Source organism: Anser anser, assembly GCF_964211835.1.
Source record: "Anser anser genome assembly, chromosome: 11".
In the NCBI taxonomy this organism is placed as follows: Eukaryota; Metazoa; Chordata; class Aves; order Anseriformes; family Anatidae; genus Anser; species Anser anser.
The window spans coordinates 19,600,975-19,621,397 of record NC_139732.1 but is presented as its reverse complement, the minus strand read 5'-3'; the positions used below and the strand labels follow the sequence as shown (position 1 = coordinate 19,621,397).

The 20,423-nt window shown below is 42.1% G+C and overlaps 1 protein-coding gene across 2 annotated transcripts; it reads right to left on the bottom strand.

The window, feature by feature from the left end:
• Nucleotides 1-2,296: 2,296 nt before the first annotated feature.
• HSD17B2 (hydroxysteroid 17-beta dehydrogenase 2) lies at nt 2,297-11,156 on the bottom strand. 2 transcript variants are annotated; one of them, XM_083851684.1, is made up of 5 exons: nt 10,914-11,156; nt 5,909-6,121; nt 5,423-5,608; nt 4,729-4,866; nt 2,297-3,682 (listed from the first exon to the last, which is right to left on the bottom strand). In XM_083851684.1, the coding sequence occupies exons 1-5, from the start codon at nt 10,993-10,995 to the stop codon at nt 3,324-3,326; spliced, it is 978 nt and encodes a 325-aa protein (XP_083707810.1). In that variant the 5' UTR covers nt 10,996-11,156; the 3' UTR covers nt 2,297-3,323. The 2 variants fall into 2 exon arrangements, with proteins under 2 accessions (XP_083707810.1, XP_083707809.1); XM_083851683.1 differs by lacking the exon at nt 10,914-11,156 and adding an exon at nt 10,443-10,785.
• Nucleotides 11,157-20,423: the final 9,267 nt, after the last annotated feature.

Genomic DNA, 20,423 nt, shown 5'->3' with positions numbered 1-20,423 from the left:
CATGTCTTCTGGCATAAAGTCATTCTAGCAGTCACAAAGTCCAATTTTAAATCATTTGGTTTAAAAGAAACTAAGCTTTTGATCATGCTCATTAAATCAGAAAGAGCGACTGTTGCCTTTCTCCCCTCCTTGCCTGTGTTTGGCCTCTACTAATGAAAAATTGGCTTTATTACAGATAGATAGATAGATGCTATACTATATCAATGGCTTTGGCCTGAACAACAAAGAGTGCATAAATATTACCAAGGTACCCAGCATGAAATATGCAGATGTGTAGCAGCAGCAAGGTCTGCTCACCCTTATTCTGCAGTGCTTAAAAGTAGATTCAGGATTCACTCCTGTCCCTTTGTGACCCTTAGTGACCCAGAGCTTCCTGCTCTGGGCAATAAAACACCAGTTTTCTCCAACCCCAACCACCTTTTGGAACCCCCATTTGAACACCATAACCCCTTGATACTTTCACAGCTGCTTTCCTTACCTCCAGCCACGTGAACAGTCTTGCACATTAGAGCTTCTGAAGACTCAGAGATGGTCCTTCAGCAGGTGGCCACCACATCTTGTCCATCACGGCTTTCTCCCAGAACATAATCACAAAAATGCCTGGTATTTCACTGCTCTTCCCCAGCTTGCAATGCAAAGCTAGAAGCACACATCAGATACATCTGTCATCAGGAGGCCCATAAAGAAGGCAAAGGGAATCAGAAAAAAAGAAGTTATAAAAACAAATGACTTTATAACCCACCTTTTGGTTCACCAAAGATACACATCTTAAAATCAATTGCTCACATTAAGCAAGAACAGATGTGAGCCAGAGTAATAAACACAGACTAAGAAAGTGGGAGCCAGGGATTTGCTTGCTAAGAAGTGTCAGACAGCATTCACTTCTCGGTCACAAGCTGCATTCCAGAGGCTGGAGCTGAGGGATGAGTATAAAATCTGCTCTTTAATCATGATTTCTGAAGCACATAACCCCTTTTAAACTGTGCACGTACGTGTCTTTAGTATATACACACTTGATTAGTAAGAGACATTTTAGAGTATTATTTATTAGCCCCTCTGTAGTGCTACGGCCAAATTCTTCAGTTTTCAGATGCTTTTCATTAGACTTGTCTTTGAAGATAGTTCCAAGTTATGGTGATTAATATTTTTTTAATACATCATCTTCTACTGCTAGAACTAGACATCCCCTCCTCCCACCCCAAATCTGTTTTGTGTTAGATCAGTCGTCTTAGGAAGTGAAGGTGAAACACCTAGGCACTGATCCTTGCTAGCAGGAGTTAGCATCAGCAGTAATATTGATAGAAGCATGTTGGCCACAAACTCCCATAATTTATTCTCCTGTTCTCCCAGCCATCAGACTTCTTCAGTTTGGAAGATTTGCAATGTAATTTATTAGCAAAAGAAACCCATCTCTAATACTATAACCCATTAAATGATGCATAATTCAATAATGTGTTACAACAGAATTGTCTTTAAAACACAAAGATCCCTATAGGAATGAAAAAAAGAACGATCTTTGATACTGTAATTATTTGAGATTTGCTGAAATATCTTCATGGTTAGTGAAGAGGTGTAAAATGGCTATTTAGAATGTAAGTTTCCTGGGAAACAAAAGTTAACATAATTTTTAAAAATAAACAAATCTTCCATATAAATGCCTAGTTTAACATGTCTGCAACATGCAAGATAATACTCCTATTAAGGAAGTGAAAGGGAGAAAACTTCACATTTTATAACCACTGCCAAATAACGTAGCAGTGATTAAAGATTGTTGCGAAGATTGCCACGTAAAACAGCAAACTGGCTGCTAAGAGGAATTCTGGTTGTATAATGCTTGTTAGCGCCTAAGGGCAAAATTCCAGCCCACCTAAGTTACAGCTAAGCTGGATATGAAGTGAAAAACAACCACCTCCATCCACAATCAAGACAACCTGTGAGGCAGTAGTTCCCTCACCTGAAGGCAGCCATACCACAGAAGTTGCCTCCCTGCATGCTGTGAGCAGCCCTGGAGGGCTCTCCACACCCAACACCCCCCTACCTCCACACCCATCTTTCCTTCCAGCTCACAACAAGCCTTCTTCGAACCCTTTGGGATTGCTTTCCATCCTAAAAAGTGGTACTGACTGCTGTGCTGTCACCTCTTCCCCAGAGAAGACGCCCTGTGCTGCCATCCTCCTCACTGCTCTCCTGCAAGAAGAGGATCAGCCCCAGAAGGGAGGGGAGCAGCCTCGCTGGCTGTGGTGCTCGTCCCCAAAAGGGCAAATTGTCAAAATCAGAACAACAGAAGTCAGAACAATCCAGCTTCTAAATATTTTTTTATTATGCAACTTTGCTGACAAATAAAAAGTTTTGTGAAGTAAATAAAGGAAGAAATGGGCAGGAAAATTGAAATAGTCTCAGACTTTCTGGGTGAAAAACATTTCTAGCCTCGTTTTCCTTAAAGGATGTCAAAATCTAATAGAGACTGCCTCAGCTGCAAAAACAACAACAATATACAGGACAGGAGGATTTCCAAAGTGGAATTCTCCATAAACCCAAAACTGAATACAGAATTGTACAAAAAACAGCAGTGAAATCAGAGTTCACTGGGGATTACAAATGAAGTACAAGCACATACAGACAAAACACAGAATGACCAAGACAATGATATCAGATTAGCAGCCAATAAACTTACTATCATTTTTTATAATACTGTAGGAAGGAAATGGTTGGCTGCTTGGTGAAGATCAGTCTTTGTTCTTTTTTCCTCAACAAACCTATGCTGATTGGTACAGCAAAGAGGATACATCAGACATAATTATACTTCACAAAAGTTGGGGTTAAAAAAAGAATCAATTTTTTCTCAGGTCCAACAGGAACAGAACCAGGAAAAAAAAGGAGCATTAGGCTGAAGCTACATTAAGAAGTATTCACATTAAACATTTATAAAAGAAGATGCATATTCCTATCAAATGTTTAAGAAGGTTGTGGATTCAAAGATCTACTTAGAAAAACACACAGGTTAGACATCTGTCCATGTGTCGGTAGTGCCTTTTGAAGCAGACAGGATCTATACAACCTCATGAGATCTCACACTGAAGGCAGGATACCAGGACATCAGGGAAACATTGCAGCTCCTCCACATAGGCCATGCCTGGGAATAATTTCCCATTTCTGTTTATTTACCACTTTTCCTGAACACTATTCTTAACACGAAATATTTCCCTCCACTCACAGGGCAGCACAAATTCAATTTACCAAAGACAGTACAATAAATAATAGTGTCTTAAAATAGAGTTTTCCCCCATTTATCTCATCAAGCGCGATAAATGCTGATGGATACCTTAGAGATCCTTGTTTTCAGCCTCCAGTGTTCTCAGTGCCCTTGGGACAGACTCAAAGCTCATCAACTTACTAATGAAAAAGTCATATAACCAGAGAGGGAAGTAGCAGAAAATGCAGAGGAGCGCGTAAGCCCCTCTGCCAGGGGTGTACAAGCTGTGGGGCCGCCTGGCCAGCAAGGCGTGCAGGATGGAGCTCAGCACCGGGGAGAGGTCGGCGTCACAGTACGCAGGTATCTGCGGGAGGTAGCTCTTCAGCCCCAGCAGGTAGTCCTCGCCATAGTCCTGCCTCACGTCCGCTGGGAGGTGCTCCACCAGCTCCTTTTCTTGCTTGACCCACAGCTCGGATGTGCCTTGTATACCTGCGGCAGCAACGGCATGGGATAGCAAGTGAGTTTGAGGTTAAGTGAAATTAATCCATGAGTAGTAGCTGATAAGCTGGTCCCACCACCAAGCCCCGACTCAGTTGTTCTAAACTGGAGGAACAAAGAACATACAAAGCTCCTGGTTAGTTACAACTGCTCTTACCATGAAAAGAAAAATAATGAAGCATAGACTAGACAAAGAGCATGGGGTTCTGTCACCAACTCTACTGAAAAAGGCCTAGGTATCTTTTTTCCCCCTCCCTTTCCATTCTGTCCTCACTCATTTTATGGGTATTTCTAATCAGTATTTGTTAACAGATGTCATTGACAGAAGAAAGAAGTGGGCAAACTAAGACAAGGTTAACTTGGATTGGTCACATGCCCCTCTCATGAGGGACATTGATATTTCAACAAGCAGTTTCATGAAGGATGAGGCTTGTACTGGGCCTGTTAAAAAGAAAATCAAAATTTCCCCCCCATTTTCATCATGGCCCTGCAGGAACTATGCAGGGAGGCACTCAAGGGAGAGAGGTTTTATGGAAAAGGTATCTATTTTGCTTTTTGCTGACATAGGAATTGTCTCTGAATTAACCAGGACTTTAAGTAAGCAGCACTGGGACTTTGTTGTCCTCAGGTTGCTGCCAGACACATCCACAGAACAGGGACCTGTGTGACACCCACCTTGCTACTGGGTGGGCACATGCAGTGGGTGTTGGAGGAGATGAGTAACATGGACAGGCTCTACAGAAAAGGTTCAGAGCAATGGGGGCAGGAAGAGGAAGATTTGGAAGAGTAAGCAGCAGGAGGGGAGCAGGGGAAGGAGCAGAGAGGAAATCTCAGGAATTATGTAGAGTAACATCAAGAGCAAGTAAGTGACCTGGAGGGGAGCAACATTCAATTAAAAAAAAAAAAACAGATCTTAATTTCCATAGTCAACATGAGGAATGGAAAAGAGTTAGAGAATCATTCAGGGCTCTGTTTGAGGATCCTGGAACTCAGGAAAAGAGATAAAGCATAAACAATCCAAAATGTCAAACACCAACCTGTTCTGAAGCCTGATGGATGAATGGCAGCAACTTTGATTCCCCATTTGGAAAGCTCCTGCCTCATTACTCCAGAAAACATGGACAGAGCTGCCTTTGACGCACCATACGCAGCATACCTCGGTAGCGGAATGCCTCCTGCAGGAGCAATATAAACATGATAAAGCTCAATGTCTGCTCTTTTCAAGCCTTTATTTTGGTGATTTAGATAGAAGATTATAACGCAACCAGAATTATGTGGCTCTCACTGAGGTTAGAGACAAGTCAGTGAGGGAATCATTTCTTCCTAGAGGTTAAAAAAAGTGTGAGTTGTAAATTAGCACTTGCTTATAGCAGTTATGATCAGTAACACCTTGTAAGATACTTTCTATGGCAGAAAATATGAAGTGTATTGCATACGGGGGTAAAAACTGCTGCAACTTACCAAGTTCCCATTTCAAAATAACACTTTCGTCTTAATGTACATGAATGTACAGAGCAGTGTATTTTTAACCATATTAAACTCTTCCTTTTTAAGGACTGATTTCTGGAAACAGCCTCCCAAAGCAAAACCTACACTTATTAGCTAGATCCTAACTCCATAGGCATATGTACAAACAAGACTGACCACACCTTCCCTAGCATTTACGCCAAGAAAGTTGATTGCTTTTAACTGTTGCACCAGAAACTTACCTGGTGCTTTAGCTCAGCTCACCTGCCATGCTGGACATGTTAACCAGCCTCCCCTGGGACTTCCGAAGTAAAGGTAAGAAGGTCTTGGACACCTCCACGGCCCCGAAGAAGTTCACCTCCATGCACTGCCTGTACACACTCATGGGGAGCAGCTCACCATCAGCAGGGAAGCCCAGGATGCCCGCATTGTTCACAACTCCCCAGAGCCCTGGGAAGAGGAGAAAGCACATGGCTGTTATGACAGCAGGATACCAGCTCCATTAAGGTTAAAGTGATGAGCTGGATGGTGCCTCCAGATCAAAGCAGAGATGATCTGTAGCTATAGATACACGGTATCCCCTCCCTGAGCAGTCATCACTGTTTTTCCTGTGTCTACAAAAGCAGGAGCCATCAAAGCAAATTCCCTGGCTGCCCACAGACATACACAGGACAGAATGGGGCCAACAGGTAAGAGATGTCTTGTAAATAGGTACATTAGTACCCCCATATATCAGCGTAAAAGCTGTACCTGTATTTTGCACCTTCTCCGAGACTTGTAGATAGGCTTCCTTGACTTGGGTGGGATTGGTTACATCCAGCTGCAGGAGAGAAAGCCTCTGAGAACAGGTCTGCCTCAGGTCCTCAGCTCCAGGGCCGTCCTTATTCAAAACCCCAGCAAACACAACAAAACCTAAGTTATCCAGGTACTTAGCCAGCGCGTGTCCAATCCCAGTGTCGCTTCCTGAAAGAATCAAAAAGACACGTGAAAAGTCAGTCTGCCCCAAACCATCATCGCCACTAAAACAGAGGGACAGAGAGGCACTCATTGGAAACACACACATGTAACCAAAAAGAGGATGAAAGGAAGTCACTGAAATATATAAGAGTAGGAAGGAAGGTTGTGCTTCATAGGTGTGAGGAGCTGGTCCTTTGCCTGTTTAGCAAAAGCTAGCAGACCTCCTCTGCTCAGAGCTGGGGGCATCAGCTCATGCTCCCACTGAGAGATCTTAAGACTTACTCCATGCATACAAAAGAAATAAAACCGCAGACTGGTTTAATACAAATATTCAGGCTGAAACCTGAAAATAAAAGTATCTAGGAAAAATATAAAAGGAAAAAAATAGATCTTAACATAAGATTTCAGCTGGACAAAGCAATTATATGGCATTGGAATTGACAGAAATTCACTTGCATCAGACTTATTCCCAACCTTTATCTTGCAAATTTTTATATTTACCTATAAAACAATGAACTGCCAAACACATGAAGCACCACTAAAGCAAGTGCACAGCAACAACCATGATCACCCAACTTCTCCCACCAGGGAAAAATGATAAATATTTAACAAGTCAGTCTGTTGATTCACAGGTTTTCATGTCACCTTTGATGAGATATTTTTCTGCCACTATCTTAAGAAACTTCTAAGGGTTTCCTGATGTATTTCTTAACTATATTTTCCATTCTACCCATCTACAGAGAAGATTCTTACCAATGGAGGAAGCAACTCATCCATCTTCCTACCAAGACTCCCAGTGAAGTGACATAAGACTCTGAAGACGGGAAGGGAATTTATAGGGACACTGCTGCAACAGTTTTGCAGGAGACAAGGTCCGGAGGGAAATGAAGAGGTTAAGGAATGGATGTGATTTTCACATCATGAAGAGGAGATGTAACAGCGTGTCCCACAGTACCACACTGTGCCCTCGTCTGCTGCAAAAGAGCTCCTGTGTGCTGACATGCAATATCTGTGGAATTATGCCAGGGTTTGGCTACCTCCTGTAATAGCCATTTCTTACATATATGCTCAACTTCCAAACTCATCTGCAGCATGGGTGGAAACCTGACTGTGGGACAAAGGGATGGGACTTTTGTCAGCTTTTTTTTTTTAAGCCATTTCTTCATTTGTGGAAGGGCCACAAGACTCCCTATGTAACCTCACCAGAAAGGTAAAGGGTTAATTTATGATTCCAGCACACGTAGAGGGATATTATAATCATTATTGGCAGGCCAGCTCCTACACCCAAAATCCTTAGTCAGTAGAATTTGATTGCCAAAGAGACTCATCTTAATTCATGCTAGATCTTCACTTCTGGGTTTTGTCTTCTATCTAGGACTTCAGTCCCGATAGATGAAAAAATTAATTCCAGGTGACTTGAGAGAAATATGTACTAAATGCCTCAATCAATAAGTGCAAGATGTTGAAACAAATTACTCATGCTCTGTTTAATCCCTTCTTAAAAAAAATTGCTCTGGGGCATTTTTGAAATCTACAGTTTGTTGAAGATGCACCAGACTGCAGTATACATCACGCCTCACTTCTTACAGCCCTGGCCTGGAAGAGAAGAGATGAACAATCCTACATTCTTGGAATTCCCTAGAAAACATGAGGAGGCCTGCAGAGATCCTAAAGACATGATGGATTTCTGGGCATGGGGGTGGAGTGTCTTCCCCTTTTAGTGAGAAGCGAATTTCTGGATCAAATCCTTCCCCTTTTGTGCTTCCCAGTAAGTATTCAGACATGAAACTATATATTCCATAAGGAAAAGCCCTACAACACAGCTTTAACTGAGAAAGTGGCAGAGTGCTTAAGAACCAGGGACAGGTGTAGCAGCCCTGAGGAGAGAAAATCAATGTTTATTTGTGCCTGCTGCTGGGTTCATCCCCAGCTTTTATCAAAATCAAATCTGATTTGAGTTCCAGACCTGTTATTGATGTCCAGAGAAACTACCTTTCAACTCAAAGTTCAAACAGCATCAGCTCCTTTCAGCTTTAGTTAGGTCCCCCGTACAGGAGGATTAGATTTCCTCCCCACATATAAAATGACCATTTGCGAACCATTTGAAGATTTATTGAAGAAAGGCAAATCAGTACGGACTGCAACTGAGTCATCACTGAGAATCCATTGGCAACTCAGCACCGAGCATCAGAGACACCAAGTCACACACCAGTGAAACTCCTTGGAAACTCCAAGGTAACTGGAGGAGTTTGCCCACTGAACACAGAATAACTGAAGCAAGAATTTTATAGTCCCTGCTACTTTGCATCTGCATGATGTTTTTGTTTTTAGAGATGCTGGCTGTCAAGACCATCAAGCCACAGAAAGCATAACGCACCTGCACGCTCAAGACCGCATTTGAGGACAATGAAGCACTCTCTCCCACCAAGAAGATTAATGAAACGTTTCATCAACAACTTTCAGACTGCTCACACACCCAGAGTTACTCATGCGAAAACGCTTTTTGACAATTGGGCAGTTTTCCCTAGTTGTGGTGCTCCGTTGAATTAAAAATAAATAACGCGTAGCAGCAGCTGTACAAGGGCCATCCAGAGAGGACCAGAAAAAAGTTTGACAAAGCCCAGACAGATGAGCACAGAGGTTGCTCCATCCCCTGGCCATAGGCAGCCGTCTCATGAGTGATAGGTATGTGGCAGCTGCTCTGAGCACAGCAGCATTCCTCAACCATGCAGGGCTGAAATGGGGGGGCAGAGGGGAGGAAAAAAATCACCATTTCCCATGAAATAGCTGCCTCAAGACTTGTCTAAATTGGAGACAAATGGCAAAAAAAATTGATGGAAAGGCACCCTGCACCTGTGTGCACGCTGCCACACACACCTTGCTGTCAGTAAGAGGATGAGGACTGCAGACAGAGCAATTTAACAGAGAAATGTGTTGAGTAAAACCTTCATTTCAATTGATGGAGTGTTTGATTGACTGCATACCAGCCTGGAATCAAAGAAAGATTGAGATGAGCCTCTTCAGTTGTGTCAGCTGCCAGAGGTGTCCAAACTTGCATTTCTTCAGGACAGTTGCAGCACAGGTACAAAGAAAACATTCACTTGCTGCAATGTAACTTAGTGTTCTTCACTCCCTGGTATTGCCCTAACTCCAGTTCTCTGGAATAAATAAGCTCCAAAAGAAGAGCTTATTTGGGTTTTTGTGTTCTCCCAAAGAACCACTGAAGAGCAGGCTTGCACTCAGGCATCCTCCTGCCTTTTTTAAGCGTGAGCCCGGTGCCTGCCCAGTGGAGAGGCACAGAGGCTCTCCCTTCCCACGCGTGATGCCCATCTTCGTCCCAGCCACCTGCACAGAAAAACCCCGCTGACTGCGAGGGGAGAGCTTGCTGCTCATCCTCTCCTCCCTTAAGTTTTGTGTTTAATCCCCATAGCAATGCCTGCTGGGGAGATTTAAATCATTTCCATAAAGCAAAATGAGATACTGCAATAAATAGCTATATAATCCAAAGCAACTTAACTCAGCTTTTCAGAGGGGAAAATGGAAAATAAAACAACAAAAAAAAAAGAACAAGTTAGTGCAAGAACGAGTAGGTAGGCGCTCCAATTCAAAGGTTTGATTAACACAGCAACATTTAAAGTTTCAGAAGAAGCAGGAGGAAAGCCATAAAACTACAAAAATGCCATCCCTGCAAACCAAAAGTGGGTTTTGAGTAGATCAGGGTGTTAATACAGAGAGTGAATTCATTAGCTCTGAACTTTCATTTCCAGTGAGAAAAATTACTCACTCCCAAACGATTTCATACCTCATTTCAAAGAGATGGCACCAACCTGGTGTCTTGAAATATAGGCATGATATACACAGCGTGTACTATGTAAATGCGCACATCAAAAGATAACTGTACGCCAGTACCTATTGCAGTAAATTCAAGTAAACAAAAGTAACGTATGAGTGTAGTATGCTGAGGGCTTCCAGAAATTAATGTCTCTCCTAAAAAATTAGACCATCATAAGTATTCTTGTGCCTTTTTTTTTTTCAACCAGTTATTTTCACAAGCATATCTAAAAAGCTACTTGTAAAGATGAAATGAGACACTTAAAAAAATGGCATCTATTAAGATGCTTTTCTACTTAATTTCAGAGCACTTCTTCACCAGGGAAAGGAAAAAAAAAAAGTTTTTTTAAGACGTTTCTGGAAAAGCAAATAAATCAAGAGAAGAAAAAAGCAAACCCCTGGGAGCACACGTTTCATAGATTCCTGACCCGAGAACGCAAAGTTTTCCAACGCACCTCTGAGAAAAGCCCGGTCTTCGCTTCCCGCAGCGCCTTACCTGTGACGAGCACGGCTCTGTCACCCACGGGCAGTGGCGCCGTGCCACCCAGGTATGCGGAGGAGACGAGGCACGCGCCGCAGAACGCCAGCAGCCCCCCGCAAGCCCCCAGCGCAGCCCCGCACAGCAGCCCCAGCGAGGCAGGCAGCAGGCTCCAGACCAGCACGCTGCCTTTCTCCACCAGGCTACTCTTGACCATGCGGAGCACGGTGGCCCCAAAAATCACAGCGACGCCCATGCAGAGCCATCCCAAAGGGCTGGCAGCGAGAGCATGCATCGCCTGGGCAAGAAGCAGGCACGAGCAGCCCACCTCACCTCCACAGGGCAAAGCAGGTGCTGCTCGCTGCAGCCCGGTAATATAGGAGCAGGGCCAGGGGGTGGGGCGAGAGAGGGGACTCGGTTTAAAGGTTTGACATAATCTCACTTACCCTTGGCATCTGCAAGGAGCAGGAGCCTTCTGCTTTTCCTTACCTTTTATTCCTTCTGCCTGACAGCTCCACCTTCCGAATAACGTGCCAGCTGGGTAATGATTGACAGCAGCGGGAATGGACATGATGTAGGAATGAAGCACTGGCTTTAGGAAAAAATGTAACCGCTGTATGCTTTAAATACATTTCCCCAGAGAGGTTACAAAAACAAACAAACAAAAAAATGCTTCCTTTGTGGGAACTGTTGGAATGCCCTGCCTAAAAACTTTGGGGGTAGTTTCAGGGGACTTGGTTTTGATGGGCAGTGACAAAAACGAGCACCCGGCTCAGGTGGCAGGGGAAATGGGAACGGTGGGTGCTGGCCTGCCACGGAAGGCAGTTTGTTAAACAATGACATTTAACACACCTGAGGTGGACTCCTCAGCTGACCACCAGTGGTGACATTAACCTCTGCTTAGGCAGGAATCACCGGTTCGATACCCAGAGCAAATTGAAAACAAACATGCGATCAAATAACTATATTTGAGAGACCTAACACCTCCCCGGTGTACCCTGAGGATTATTTAAACAAGAAGGAAAGAGTGCTTTAACATCCAGCTGGCTAAAAGGCTCGAAATGCATTTTAGGCATGTTTAATTCTTTAAAAATCCCTGCTAATTGGCTTGAGACCACAACAAGCTAACGTGCTGTAGCTGTTTTTCAGCCAGGAAATATACTGCTGCCTACTTCTGTTTAGAAAGTAACGGGGAGATTAAAGTACAGGGTGCATGCCTAGCACGAGGTACAGGCATATTTCCATTCCAGTCTTCCTTTTGGGTTTTATGGGGTGGTAAATCTGTTGACTCTGAATTTTTACAGACAGTAAAAACGTTTACATACCTCTATATGTCGTTTACATTAGAGGTGAGGTCACTTTCTTAAAGGCACATTACCTCGGAGGTCTGCTTGTCATTCACTATGTTGGGAACATTCGTTCATCCCTTCCCTCGCAGCAACACTAGTGCAAAAAGTGCAAACTATTTCCGCTTGTCTTTGCTATTTGCTGATTCTGCTTTTATTTACGTGGTGTTCCTGAGGTCAGTTATACCCTGCCCTCTGCTAAAGCAACCTCGTGAAGATTTCCTTGGAGAATTTTGCTTTCTCTCACCACTTGGTCTTTACTGCATGGTTGAGATGGTCACAGATGTGCTGGCATTTAAAGCATCGGCTCTGGCAGTGCAGGACACAGCAAGCTGGAGGTTTTGCAGAGCTGGAAAAGGGGCAGAAGTGACCACCTCCAGCCCTCTCTCACCCCAGGTCCCATCAGCCCACAGGGACACCAGTCCTCGTCCCCACACGGTGGTCCCCATTCCAGCCTCTGCCCCATGCACACCTGCCAGGTCCTCTAGTGAAATATATATGTGCAGCCACACACACACGCTCTCAGCTGGAGGGCAGGGATGTGCGGACAGCTGAGGATGCCACACGCAGGCTGTACACGCTCCTGATGCTGTGTGCTGACACAACACCTGTCCGCACCCTCCGATGTGCAGGGCAGCCGTGGGAAGGCCTGGTGCAGATTGCTCTGTGTCTGAATTCATGCTGAATTTATATATTGAATACTAAATATAAGCACTGAAGGCTCAGGGGCAGCTTTTAATGAGGGGCTGACCATGTGCTCAGCCTGCAGCGCGTGAATAAAATTACGCGAAAATTACTTGAATAAAAATGTGAATACACACCGTGAGACGGGCTGCTAGTGGAAAGGAGGGCACGATCTACAAGTGGCTAAAAAACGCTAACTTGGAGTAACCGCCTCACGTACTCTCAGCACGTCCTCCGACACCAGCAGAGACAGATTGCTGCTTGAGGATTTCTCAGTACAATTTTGCAATGAGATAAGTTTTATCATCCCATGCCCACCATCCATCTTAAGAAAGCATCCACTCTTCTCTCCTCCACTCCTGTATGTCTCCAGTCCTCACCGCTGTACATTAGCACAAGACTGCAATTGAGCTTGCATTCTTTTCTGTTTCTCTGGGCCGTGCCTACTCACGCTGTGAATATTCATCCTTATCTCTCCTCTTTCTTGATAGTTTTGCTGGCAAACACGGGGCTCCTCCAAATTATCAGGATGTTCCTTCAATAAAAGGTCTGAGTTACAAGGAGGATGGATTTGGGCTAATTAATTTTGAGCTAAGCTTGACCTTCTTCCTTCGCCAGGATATTTGTCTTCCTTCCCAGCTTTTCCAAGCCGTCAGACAATAACTCAGTGTCCTGTCTCTTTACACCCTGGCAATCTACATATGCTATACTGAAGCCTAAACACTGCTTCCATGGTCATGCCAAACAGCAGAAGAGGAACAATTCAGACCAGCTTCCTGGATGAACTGTCCTGCCATGCGGTTACGATACTTTTGAAGGTCAATTAAAGCAATGGCAAAAGAAGATGCAACATGAATGGCCAGTATCTACAGAAATTATTGAGTCCAAATCCAGTTTGTTTTTTCTCTGAACCCTACGATTATGGCACCTTTCACCCTGTTGTATTATCACTTCAGAAGACTTTCCCTAAGACAGAGAAAAGACACCTCTCCAGTTTGTGTGATCTTCATCATTGCAAGCTTATGTTTGGATTCACATATTCCTCTGAAATGTGGTCAAGTTGGGCCTGTCCATGACTTCTTTGAAATGCACCACTGAGCATTTCTTCTGTTCTAGCCAAGTAATGAGCATTCTTCTGTCTTTGCCTTGCATGGCTCCATTTCTGGTTCAGAAGTGTTCCTCTTGGGTTTTGGTTTATGCCTCCACGGCTATCTAGCATAGCAGCAGCTTCCAGCTCTACGATGGGGTCTTCATGTCCCTGTAAACTTTCCTTGCATCGACTGTCATTTCTTTGGACATGTTTCTCCTGTGCTTTCTTTGTACTTTCCAGTAATCCACTCATCAACATTTTTCCTTTCAGCACTTTCCCTTCACCCAGAGGTACCACGTGCCTCATCCAATATTTGTTTTCTGTTGATATTTTTCTGTCCCAGCTGCAACATGAATTACATCGTCTGCAAGCATCTCTGCCCAGTCTCTGTTTCCTTTCTCTCTGCCAGTCACCGAATTGTCTTTCAGATCAGGCTGGAAGTTCACACAGAGCCCTTCAGTTTTCCGTTTTGCTCTGTTTTGTTTGCTGATGCAGCCTTTTTGTGTTTCAGCTGTGCAATTCAATGACTGCTGCTCCTGAGAGACCGTGCTTCGTGTGCCTCTGTAAGTAAGGGAACTGCATTTCAAGTTCTGCGGGCTGGTTCTTGGCTACGAGGTTTTTCTTGGAAAACATAATTTCAGCAGAAAATAGACCGGAATTTGTTTCACCAAATGAATCATTAACCAAGATAGGAAAGTGTTTCTCAGGAGTAAATACATATATAAGTAGCAAAAATATAAAATTATTTACTTTGACTACAGTTTCTGAGAGTACATATCTTCATACATTTGGATTTTGGTGGACTTAACGGCTACACCAGCACTTGTCAGGCTTTACGTCCTGGATGCAGACGTTACTGACCTTGCAAACACAAAACTCATTTGGGCAAACAGACTTTGCACTTACAAATACCACTGAACTCCTATACAAAGGTTGAGATAATCCTTTGCCTTCAGCAATTTATCTATTCATGCACTCAGCTTGAAGCACATGAATTGTCCCAGTAAAGACAGCAAAACTATTCATCTGCCTAAAGCTAGGAATGTAGCCAAGTACCTTTGTGAATTAAGGTCTCTGAAAACACAGACATGTACTGAATAAGTGCAAAAAAAAGGGTTATGTGCAGCTGAAAATCACGTCTAACCTCTTCTCTATTGTCAAACTACTTCATTAATAGACACTTAGCGAAAATAATTCCTGTAGAATAAAGTATGTATCTATTGAGGAAAAGTATAAAATATGTATTTACCTCTAAGTTATTGGAGATTTTGTCTTTAGAAATAGAGTAATTGTAAAGACTGGGAATTCAGAGATAAACAGTAGTTCCTGAAGATCACTTGGCAGTGAAGAAAGAGTTGCAGCTCACAATTTCTCAATATTCAATTTTAATAAATGCTAATAATGATAATAATAGTAAGAATAATTATAATAAGTTCCTCAGCTAAATCTCCTGTTACTTTCTCAAGTGTTAGAACTTCAGAATCTTGTACCCATGGTCAAAGTGGACATATAAATCCTTTTGGCAGGTACTCATACAATGCACACCTTAGTTATAAGACCCTGAAGAGAAATAATTGCAGTCTTCATTTCTCATGTGAATTCAATGCCTGCAGCAGCTGTACCTGTGGAATGGGTCTTGTAATAACATGCAATATGAAATGAACCCTTGGGCTGTAAGTTCTGACTTGCTATTTACATGAACTCTAATCACCCTTTTTAAATTTTCTGCAATAGACAAAACATCTCAAATCAGAGAAATAATTAAGATTATGAGCACTCCTCTCTGTATTTGCAAGGGATGTTTTCTTCTGTTTCTTTCAAGAACAGTTGAAAGTGGATTGCACTCTTTCCAAAATAAGTCACTTTTTTATCAACCTAATTGTCGCTATCTTCCAAAAAGAGGATGGAATCAAAAAAAAAAAAAAAAAAAAAGTCTATTAGGTACTCTTCAGGAAGTTAGCCAGGAATCATCTCTGTTATCCTCATGAGAAATTACATTTGTCTGCCTTTCTTCTGTCATCCACTAACACAAAACAGCTTTCACAGAACCACTGGTGTTAGAGAAAAAAAGGTAGCAGTTTATCTCAACCCACTCCTCTGACAGAAACAGACTCTTCCTTAAAATCTCCTTTGGTACACTGAGAGTAAAATTCCAGCCCTGCCTTAGACAGAGCATGGCACAGCGGTACCTCAGTACAAGAGAAATAAAGATGTAAGCTATACTCTGGGATGGAAAATTAGTTTGTTTTTCCAGCAAGATTTTTATTATATCAACTCTGTTGCCTTCCCTTTCCTTCAGCACTGCCTCTCTGAAGTTAATGGTAGAATCTATGTTCCCAGAATGCAAAGGATTTCCACAGTTTGCTGTCTGCTGTTCCAAAGTCTGCTCATTTCTTTGGTGATGCTTCTTGAAATGCAACTACAACTCTCCTTGCCTTGCTTCTAGATGGTTTCATAACCGTAGGTAAAACAGACCTTATCCACATCAGCAAAAAATACTCCTTGCATCTTTTTTTCTGTAACGTTTCCTCCTGCATGTCTCCAAACAACGGCATTTGTGGAGAAACTTCTGTTTCACATCCAACCTTTTTTCCATGCTTTTCAATAGTAGATGACAAAACACTTTCAAATATTTGGGTATTATCCATGCAAAAGCCATACAATTTTTATCATAAACTCATAATTAGTGATGTGAAAAGGGAGGCACACAGAAAATTAGGCATACATACTAATCAAAAGTCTGATTAAAGCATGAGTAGACAAACTGAGTAAAAGACAGGTAATTTTAGTGATGGAGATGCAGACTTCAGCAATCCCAGCTGATCAGGGCCTCCAGGTTCTCGTGGTAGACGATTAGTTCCCATTGGAATCTGGGCCTTATAGCACCCTTATAGACATTTAACCAAATTTAACTTACAGCTAGCATAAACATATCTGTGCTGCATACATTTTATCATACCTTTTAAGTGCAATCCAGGCATGGACCAACTTGTCCAAAGCAAGATTTTGACAAAAAAAAAAAGATCCTCAACTCCAAGCCTATCAGCACTTCTTTCTCTTCCCCCCCAGAAAATAGTCTCCACAAAGCAGGGGGATTTACTACATCACCAACACAACTTGCCATTCATAGTAGATAGTGACAACATTTAGAATAAATCATTCTTGTTTGTGCCCCCCAACACGTTTTTGAGCTCTGAGCATGGATTCTGTGAAGGGGATGAAAGGAAATGAGTGGAAGCAAGTCCCCATAGTCAGGCGGGTTATTAAATATGCACACCTCTGGTGCACCTTCCCTTCCATCTGCAAACTCCTAAAAACACCTCTCCCCTCCTAAAAAGGAATTCACACGTTTTTAGATTTTCCTCACAGTCTTAACAGCTAGTCTTTGAAATGCAAACTGAAACGAAATGAGATGAAAAATGAAAGATGATTCAGAAAGCATTAAGTGATCAGCCATGACGGAGTGTCACCTGCCCTAAATGCATTCTGTTTTCTGTCGCTTGAAGGACAAGTCCCTCGCTTTTGAAACGTGAAGCCATGTATTTTTCCTGTTGAGGAATCACGACCTCAGTCTGTGTTTAATCAATGACTTACATTACCGCTTTGACTGAATGTGTTTGCTGCGCGCCGAATGTCACCAATTTCTCCTTCAATGCAGTCGATCCGAAGGGCTTCCCCGCAGCTTTTCGGCAATGCCTTTGCTGCTGGCAAACTGCTCCAATCTCATTTGAGTGCTGCTGACAAAACCAGCTTTCTGTCAGGAACGACTCAGGGATGGATGATCCTCCCATGGAGCAGGGGAGCAAATTAGGTGACCTCTCAAGGTCGTTTTCAGGATCTGTTGTGGGGCTGATGGTGCTATGGCAGGTACCATTTTAATTTAATTGTGTGGTTTTTTTTCTTTCGGCAAGTGGCTGACAATGGAAAGTCTGTATACTCAGTGTAATTTGTTGTTTTTTTGTTTCCCTTTATTATATTGTCTATCTTCGACGTTTTGTATCATGGAGTAACCTTAACCCCTGACTCAAAAATTATCTAGATGTAATATCTAATCCCATTAAAATCACTGTGACTATTCACACATATAAAATTAGATAGATGATCAAATAGCTTCCTGAACAAGCATCCAAATACTCATTAGGTCTAAACTTTTCCTGAGAGCCCGAGCCCACAGACACTTATGTACATTCTTAAATATAAACATAGCTATCCGTGCCCAAGTAAATGACATAAACATTCATATGCATAAACATACCTGCAGAATTAGACCCTGTTGTAAAGCCCCTCTCCACCTGGATTTGAGGTATCTACATGCCGATAGATTCATGCAAATGAACACACACCATAAAACTATTTACTTCAGTTTCTAGGTAAAACAATTTTCAAGTGCAACTTCTATGAACTTTTACATGTTTTGTACTCAGTATTAAAATATTGCCAAGCCCCAGGTGGAGTCATACCCAAATGGGCACAGATTCCACGGGAATAAGTACACACACATACTTCAAACAAATCATCTCTTGCATGGGATTCCTTCCTGAGCCGTGCTTACTTTGTAATTTGTTTTATTAATACTGTAAACTGTCACTTGGCTTTTAATTTTTATTTCAAAACTGCTTTTTAACAATGTACACGACAGCCTTGGGGAAAGCCTCTCTCATGGATGAGCACATGCACACTTTACTTGAATCACTAAGGGCTATGCACATGTAGCTTCAAAAGCAGATTTGGGACCTATAACTTTAATTCATCCACCAAATGGAGCTCCAAAATCCATTAAGGCAAAATAACTAGTAACCATCTGTCTTTATTCATCAGACTGAAAGCAGTCAATCAAACCTAGTGGACATTTTTACTTTCTTCTTTCTCACTCAACAGCTTTGAACACAGATGCAGCCTTTCCATAATTAAGCTGAGCACAGTAGCTCCTAGACAGATTAATTCTGGAGAGCTTGTCAAAAATGTCAGATGGCATACAGGTTCTGTATCTTGTCCCTGGATTTATATATATATATTTATATATATCAGATTCTGGATACGATTATTAAAATTAACAGCTATCTATAGCCCACCCTGTTGACCCATCAGAATGACAGCACTGTTAGGAGAACCTGTTCTCCATGACAAGGTATATTTTTTTCACTGTAGCTCAGGACATCACCTCTGCAGCTGAACAAATGTCCCTGGGAACAGAACTGAAGCACAGGATGCAAATGGCCCCCAGAAGGCTGCTACTTTTACTCCCTGCTGAGCCACATTTTCACTAGTGACTGAAGGGCAAAAATCTCTGTAAAGTCATGGACGGTATTTTGAACATGAAGAACCTAAAGGTGTTTCCAGTTAGAGAATTTATATTCCAACAAGCTGGAATATAATTAGATAGTTCACACCCAATAACTGTTCCAGATTAGTTTTTAGGGAAGTTCTCAGATATATGAGATGGTTCCTGTTAACTTTAAGGGGGCAATCACAAATATCCAAGGCAGCTTTTAGATCTCGATTACTATTAATAATGAGCTCATATGTGTTTTCAATTTCCCTTTTTCTGAGTTATAACATTTTAAAGCGGATAGCACCTCCAATTCTTAAGGATTTTATGTTACTTGTTAAATATTCTGGTTTTTCAATTTAACTTTACGATAAAATCTATGGGCTAAAACCAGGATTTAAAAGTGCCAGCCTAGGAGCAATTTTTGCTTCCCTTAAATTGGGTTTTTATCTTATTTTTAAATAAAGTAAAAACTCAGATCAAATCTATTTTGGTGATGTTAGATTAGAATTCCAATATCATATAAAAGTGTAAAAGTTCTCATCTTTTTATCTGGTGGGAAGAGTTGGTTACTATTGCTGTTGATTAAACAACGCAGTTTGAAAACAAGTTGTACAAAACAAGGAGAGGCTGTCCCAGAGAACTTCATTGCGTGTCTCTGGAAAGGAGAAAAGAAATGTGTTTTCAGAGTAGTCAGGAAAACTAGACCAATTGAAGTGCTGATAGAAACGAGCAGATACTGGCCGAACTTCAGGAGCCAAATTCTGCACATGGAATCTATTTGTGTAATTAGCAGTATAATTTTGCTTCCATGTGTTTAATTATTGATAACTGGCTCGTCCATCCCCACAGATGTATTCAAACTGGCAAATGGAGATGAGGCACCCACCTGTACTCAAAAAAGTGGGCAAGTATTAGATAACCTTTACGTCTCTAGATAGCAGACTCTACAGCAGAAAATAGACAGAAAAGTTATTCTGAAAAAAAAAAAAGAAAAAAAAAAGTATGCTGGCATGATCTCTCTTTAAATGGTGCATCTTTCCCTTAGGAACATTTGAGCACTTAACTATCATAAATGTTCTACAAGGCAAGATAGAATTATTGTTCCCACTGTACACACAAATGAACAGAGGCAAAGAAAGGTCATCCCCTAATTAGTCAAAAAATCATAGATTAAAACTCCAGTATCGTAGCGCTCAGTCCTAGACCCTGCTGCTAGAATGTCTTCCCTTTTAATTTCTCCTGTGACATTTCCCAGGTCACCGTTTAGTAACTGCTACGTGGCAGCCAGATAGCCTAACCACAGAGCTGCTCCCTTTGTGCTGGAAGCAATACAAGTAGGAAGTGAAAAGGACAGTTTCTTCACCCCAAATGTTACCAGCTAAATTCACAGGAAAGTGTAGGTGTTGCACACAGACACTGAAGAATAGATTGAGTCAGTAGTGATCACCTTGACAGGCTCTTGATTACAAGTAACCTAAAGAGCATCAAATAATGTTTTATAGACATCATAACAGAGTTTTAAGGTCAGCAGTGAATCACACTGTAGATGCTTACACAGGATTTCTCTGGAAAATGACAGAAACAAGCAAAAGTAGGAAGCTGAAAAA

Coding starts and splice junctions, on each gene's coding strand:
- HSD17B2 (XM_083851683.1), bottom strand. CDS start 10,719: ATGCATGCTCTCGCTGCCAGCCCTTTGGGATGGCTCTGCATGGGCGTC. Junction 4,867..5,422: donor TAACATGTCCAGCATGGCAG/GTGAGCTGAGCT, acceptor TTGCTCCTGCAG/GAGGCATTCCGCTACCGAGG. Junction 3,683..4,728: donor TCCATCAGGCTTCAGAACAG/GTTGGTGTTTGA, acceptor TTGCTGCCGCAG/GTATACAAGGCACATCCGAG.